We start from the raw sequence: 7,063 nt of genomic DNA, 5'->3' as shown, positions 1-7,063 counted from the left end.
TTCCTGCCCCGGTTCCGGGGCAGCGGGGCCTGCGCGGAGCGGCCTGTGGCCCGGGGAGGTCGCGGCGGCCGCGGGAGCCGACCCCACACCCCTCCCCCACCTCCCACTCCCGGGCGGCGACCTCGGGCTGCCCCTCTCGCCCCCTTCCGGTCTCCTCCAGCCCGCGTCGGCGCCGGTGTCTCTAACTTCGCCCCCTTTCAGGTCCGGGTGCTCTCGCTCTCTGCTCCCAGCCCCGTTATTGGCTTCGCGGTACCGGGAGCCCGCAAGGGGCTAAGAAAGAAGCGCGGGCGGGCGTAGGGGGCGGGGGGAGCCGGAGCATCTGCTGGTCGCAGGGCTGGCGGAGTGGCGGCCTCGGCTCTCCTGTTGCTCGGGCCGCGGCGCGACAGCGGCTGGACTCTGATCCCGGGTCGGGGAGGAGTTGGAGAGGGTGTTCATCCCCCTCCCCCGGGATTCCTACACTTGGGAAATGGGCTTAATAAACAGGGCTCCTTATCCTACCTAGTCGTGAACCCAACCCTCTTATGGGCTCTGTGGCCCCAACGTGACACCTAAAAAGTTGAATGGGAGAGAAGAGTATTCGCTCCGCCTTAGACCGCTAGAATGCCGGCTTTGGCCTCCAGTCCCCCACCCTCGCACCCTTCTCGCGGTAGTTAATCCTCGGCTCCCTTCTTTGGGAACATTTACATGTGAAAACCTCCCAAAACCGGGAACAAAGCTCCCTGCCGCCCTAAAGCTCTCTGGTTGTAGCTCCAAACATTCCAGGTGCTGTTTTTGAAGCGTAGAGTCCACACTTTTCTATTTTTCAGAATCGATTTGAGGGGAGAGGTCGTGACCATTGATGGTTTTAAATGTAGTTACAGAATGGAAACAATTGTCATGTGTTGAGTTGGATTATCTTCCTTTTCCAAATACTAAAGATAAAGCCAGCACTGAAGAAGTCAGATGTAGTAGTGTAGTGCGAGATGTCTTGGGACAGCGTTAAAAACTTGCTGCATCTCACAGTGAGATTTTTGTAGTTTTACTTGTGACAGAATTAGGGTGCAGTAACTTTCACTTTGCAGTGCTGTAATATCGTACTCTCCACTAACACTGCAGTTAGCACCGTTTATTGCTTTATCAATTATCCTAGAAAGGATTTGTCTTCAACTGATGGATACATGTCTTAACTGCAGAAGTTGGGCAGTGTCTTGTAAAGTTCAGTATTGATTATTTTCAAAATGATGAAATAGTATTTCCTGATTTTTGATGGCTAGAGAATTTGTGATAATGCCCCAAAGAGCCGCCCGCCCCGCCGCCTCGGCCGCAGCCTCTTCCTGCCCGGCCTCCAGCTCCGCAGCTCATCGCCTCCGCCGGCCCCTCAGGCCCGGCCGGTTCCCCGGCCCCGCTCCGCCGCGGCTCGAGGTCTATGTGACCGGCGGGCCCGGAGCAGCCGCCGCCGCAGCGCGAACATGGACGCCGTCAACGCCTTCAACCAAGAGGTGAGGGGTGCTTGGAACAGGAGGGTGCCGGGCCTGCCGGGGAGTCGGGGCGTCGTTTCTCCTGCCGCCGGAGGTTTAAAGCTTAGGTCGGGGTGGGGACGCTTCCTGCCCCGGTTCCGGGGCAGCGGGGCCTGCGCGGAGCGGCCTGTGGCCCGGGGAGGTCGCGGCGGCCGCGGGAGCCGACCCCACACCCCTCCCCCACCTCCCACTCCCGGGCGGCGACCTCGGGCTGCCCCTCTCGCCCCCTTCCGGTCTCCTCCAGCCCGCGTCGGCGCCGGTGTCTCTAACTTCGCCCCCTTTCAGGTCCGGGTGCTCTCGCTCTCTGCTCCCAGCCCCGTTATTGGCTTCGCGGTACCGGGAGCCCGCAAGGGGCTAAGAAAGAAGCGCGGGCGGGCGTAGGGGGCGGGGGGAGCCGGAGCATCTGCTGGTCGCAGGGCTGGCGGAGTGGCGGCCTCGGCTCTCCTGTTGCTCGGGCCGCGGCGCGACAGCGGCTGGACTCTGATCCCGGGTCGGGGAGGAGTTGGAGAGGGTGTTCATCCCCCTCCCCCGGGATTCCTACACTTGGGAAATGGGCTTAATAAACAGGGCTCCTTATCCTACCTAGTCGTGAACCCAACCCTCTTATGGGCTCTGTGGCCCCAACGTGACACCTAAAAAGTTGAATGGGAGAGAAGAGTATTCGCTCCGCCTTAGACCGCTAGAATGCCGGCTTTGGCCTCCAGTCCCCCACCCTCGCACCCTTCTCGCGGTAGTTAATCCTCGGCTCCCTTCTTTGGGAACATTTACATGTGAAAACCTCCCAAAACCGGGAACAAAGCTCCCTGCCGCCCTAAAGCTCTCTGGTTGTAGCTCCAAACATTCCAGGTGCTGTTTTTGAAGCGTAGAGTCCACACTTTTCTATTTTTCAGAATCGATTTGAGGGGAGAGGTCGTGACCATTGATGGTTTTAAATGTAGTTACAGAATGGAAACAATTGTCATGTGTTGAGTTGGATTATCTTCCTTTTCCAAATACTAAAGATAAAGCCAGCACTGAAGAAGTCAGATGTAGTAGTGTAGTGCGAGATGTCTTGGGACAGCGTTAAAAACTTGCTGCATCTCACAGTGAGATTTTTGTAGTTTTACTTGTGACAGAATTAGGGTGCAGTAACTTTCACTTTGCAGTGCTGTAATATCGTACTCTCCACTAACACTGCAGTTAGCACCGTTTATTGCTTTATCAATTATCCTAGAAAGGATTTGTCTTCAACTGATGGATACATGTCTTAACTGCAGAAGTTGGGCAGTGTCTTGTAAAGTTCAGTATTGATTATTTTCAAAATGATGAAATAGTATTTCCTGATTTTTGATGGCTAGAGAATTTGTGATAATGCCCCAAAGATTTTAGGGTTGGAAGTTGACTTTGTTTCCTTAAGGCAAAATACACTGGAATGCTGGTGGCTTCATGAGGGCAGGGAGTTTCTGTTCTTTGCTTCCTCCCCCCCAGCATAGCACATGGTTGGCAAATACGTGTTGAATGAATGAGAATTTATACAAATGGTACAATTTTTTAGAAGATAAGTACATTTCTTTCTCAAGATAAAAACTTTTTGAATGGTTTTAACGAACAAAGAGGGGTTTTAGTGTATTCTTAAGATCAGAAGTATTTTATACAAATGGTACAATTTTTTAGAAGATAAGTACATTTCTTTCTCAAGATAAAAACTTTTTGAATGGTTTTAACGAACAAAGAGGAGGGGTTTTAGTGTATTCTTAAGATCAGAAGTTTTTAATTCTGATTGAGACGTTATGGAAGTTCACATTAAGGACATTATTAAGCAAAGTGTCTTATGTTAATTCTGGAAAAATGTCATCAGTAGTTTTTACTTTGAAAAACAAAATTAGGAATGATACTGACTCCTTGAAAAAGGAAAATGGTATTTTAACCTTTTAAAATGTACAAAGTGAGAATTTTCTTATCATTGATCATTTTCCTTTTTAAATAATTTCTATTTCCATTCCTAGTCTTTATCACTGCAAATTGCATTATGTTAGGTGTATGTAACCAATTCCAACTCTCTTCTGCCAGACTTTCTTCCCAAAACACTTTTTTCTGGAGAAAATAGTCTGCCTTTAAAATCCATCTCCTTGTGCCTGCCTGATTGTAGTGCTTCTCAGTTAATTCCCCCCATCCATAAAATGTTATTGATTAGTTCAAATCTGTAACTTCAAATCTCCCAAATCTTCATTTTGCAAACTTTTGAGAACCTGCTTAGCTGTAAAGCTGTGTCCTTAATACGATGGCACTACTACTGAGGATCTCTGTCCCATAGGAGCCTAAACTAATAGAGGACACAAAACTTAGGCAAGTAGCTTTAATATGGGATAGAATGGCTTCCTTTGGGGCCCTTGTAGAGGACTGTGGGATGGCCGTGGGGGATTAGACTTGGGTGGAGAAGAAAGTGTCAGTCTCAGGATTTCCGAAGGTGTAGGAAAAGTAATTCAGAGGCTACAGTGGTGAGAAATAAGGAACAGTAGTTTGACTCCTGAGACTACTGGAAAGTAAGAATCATTAAGGTATCAATAATTTTGGGTCTGACAAGTTTCACATCTCTAATGTGTTTGAATTCCATTTTTTTTTTTCCAGGCCGTGGATAAATTGAAGGTGTTAAGTAGTGGAGTGATAATCAAAATACTGCTTGATTTGTTGTATATATTGTAGAAAGCAGAGGTTTGGAGAAATTTGGTGGGTTGGGGACTGAGGTAGGAGAAGCAAGTAGAATCTGAACTTGGCATGTCTGTAGAGGGAGTAGAGAGGAGGGGAAGGATGTGGACCAGAAGAATCCATGGACTTGACATCTGGTAGGTTTAGAAGCACCTTTTGCCCCCACATTCTGAGTGCTGGGAGAGGGGGGATGCTGTTAACACGACAAGCAGTCATCAAAAGTATATTTAGTGGATGGGAAAATATGCTTGATTTTGAACAGCTTGAGTTTGAGTGGAACAGTCATGTAGAAATTTTTGGCAAGCAGTTGGTCATGTAGGACTCAAACTTGGAAGCAAGTGTTAGAGGGAGACATCAGGGAGTCACTCTCAGATGTGCCCTAGAGTAAATTGAGAGGGGGGAGACAAAGGAATTAATATTTAATAAGCATCTATATAGCATGTCAGTCACTTTATGTAAACATATCTAAGTTAATACTCCTACAACCTTACCTAGACATCCATTTATAGGTGAGGAAACTGATTTTTAAAGAAGTTGAATAATAATTTTCTCAAGGGCATACTACTAGTTAATGGCAGAGCTGAGATTTGAATACAGATGGTCCCCTCTTAATTGCTGCCTGAAGATAATATTTTATATAATACCAGGGGAGTGGTCACAGGTTAAGACTTAAGTAAGAAAAAGGCCACAAAATTCTTTGAGGGTAACGGAATCTGTAGTTTAAAGTTGAATGGTGATGGGAGAGATAAGGAAATAAGAGGTAGCAAATGTAAAGTAGTTGGGGTTTTTTGTTTGTTTTTGTTGTTGTTTTAGAAGTTTGGTTGTGAGGTATTCCCAGGGAAAAGTTGCTTCAAGGATGAAGGGAAGGAAGAATAATTAACAGTGTAGTCAGCACTGGTGCTAGCTCTTTAGTATGTTTATATAGTGTATATATAAAGTCTTAACCTAAGTAAGTGGTGTTCAAGCCCTGGTCTTTATTAGATGGGCATAGAAGTTAAAGCATGTTGAGGGAGGGGATGTGCAAAAAAAAAGCATAGTTTAAAGCATCTAGAGGGGGCTTCCCTGGTGGCACAGTGGTTGAGAATCCGCCTGCCGATGCAGGGGACACAGGTTCGTGCCCTGGTCTGGGAAGATCCCACATGCCGCGGAGCGGCTGGGCCCGTGAGCCATGGCCGCTGAGCCTGCGCGTCCGGAGCCTGTGCTCCGCAACGGGAGAGGCCACAATAGTGAGAGGCCCGCGTACCACAAAAAAAAAAAAAAAAGCAGCTAGAGGGATTGGTCAACTTAGAGCAAAATTGTGGATGAGAGGAAGGGGACAGATCTGAGGCACAGGTAAAAGAGGTCAGTATATCTGTGATAAGAGAGGAAGGAAGATAAAAAAGGCAAGGTTATTAAAGACATTTTGACAGGACTTTTATGGCAAGACACTGTGTTAAGTGTTGTAAAAGATGGAAACATGAGTAAAAAACATCAGTGATACTTAAATGTGTTCTCCTGTGTTTATATACACTCCTTAATATGAAGGGTTTGGTAGTTCATAAGTTTGTTGAATGGATAAAGGTTATAGATAGGATTTTTTAAATCCATAGATTGCATTTTTAGCCTTTAATCAGTCTTCTCTAAATCCAAAAGAAGAGCTCTTCCCTCTCCCTCACTTTTTTTTTTTTTTTGGCAGCATCTGTGATTTTAAGATGTTTAAAGTACAAAAAAAGTGCAGAGAATATAACAAGAATCGACAGTTGTTATTATTTTGTGTGTTTTTAATTTTAAAATAAAGTATTATAAAGTCCTCCTTTCCTCCCATCCCCTCTTCCCCCCCCCCAGTCAGAAGCAATCAGGTAATGAATTTAGTATAATATCAATCTCTCTGGTCCTTAAACAATATGATATTCTATATTTTGATATACATGAGTAGTATATTGTCCATATTCCACAGTGCTCTTTTGCTTAAACATTATTAATACTGTATATTAAGATTTAGTTCTTTCTAACTGCTGTGTAGTATGCTGTTATTTGAATAGACCGTATTTTATTTATCTGGTTCCCCGGTTGATGAACAATTGTTTCTCATTTGTTACTGACAAACACTGCAATGAACTTTCTCAAACATGTCTCTTTGTGGAAGAGTTTCTCGAGGACAGCTGTTCTCAAACTTTGGAGTTTGGCTCCTTTAAACTCTTAAAAGTTAAGGACCACAGAGAGCTTTTGTATCTATGGGTTATATCTTGATATTTACCGTATCAAATTTAAGCCGAGAAACACATTTATTAAAAATAATGTACCTATTACATGTTAACATTAATAACATTTCTAATGAAAAATAACATTTCCAAAACAAAAAAAATTAGGGAGAAGAGTGACATAGTTTTATATTTTTGCAAATCTCATTTAAACTTACGTTTAATAAAACTTGAATTCTTGTATCTACTTTTTCATTCAGTCTCTTGAATCAGGTAGCTTCTGGAAAACTGCTGTATACTTGTGAGAAAATAAATGAAAAGGGCAAGAAATGTCTTAGTATTGATATGAAAACACTTTTTACCTCACAGACCACCGAAAGGAACTCAGACACCCTCTTCCCCACACCGCTTCCCCAACCCCCAGGATCCTGGAGTTACTTTGTGAGAAGTACTATATCGAGGTGGTATGCATATAATGCTACTTTGAAGTGCAGGAAGAAAACATGAGTGCTTTTATATTTGTGTTTATCTTTAAAATCAGACAAACTTTGTGAGTAATTTTAATACATGAGTTGACATTGCTGCTCTTATTCACTTGGGCTGTCTGGTTGCTTTTTTTTTTTTGCTGTATGCGGGCCTCTCACTGTTGTGGCCTCTCCCATTGCGGAGCACAGGCTCCGGACGCACAGGCTCAGTGGCCAT

At 45.0% G+C, this 7,063-nt stretch overlaps 1 protein-coding gene across 4 annotated transcripts in view; it reads left to right on the top strand.

The window, feature by feature from the left end:
* Positions 1-1,285: 1,285 nt before the first annotated feature.
* Positions 1,286-7,063, top strand: part of SCAF4 (SR-related CTD associated factor 4) — a 56,653-nt gene continuing 50,875 nt past the window's right edge. For all 4 annotated transcript variants that reach the window (XM_024120095.2, XM_024120094.2, XM_024120096.2 and 1 more), the window contains exon 1: positions 1,286-1,478. In XM_024120095.2, coding sequence (XP_023975863.1) covers positions 1,449-1,478 — 30 coding nt within the window. In that variant the 5' untranslated portion in view covers positions 1,286-1,448. The remainder of the gene's footprint in view (positions 1,479-7,063) is intronic.

This window comes from Physeter macrocephalus, chromosome 8 (assembly GCF_002837175.3).
Source record: "Physeter macrocephalus isolate SW-GA chromosome 8, ASM283717v5, whole genome shotgun sequence".
NCBI lineage: Eukaryota > Metazoa > Chordata > Mammalia > Artiodactyla > Physeteridae > Physeter > Physeter macrocephalus.
This window is presented reverse-complemented; position numbering and strand designations above follow the sequence as displayed.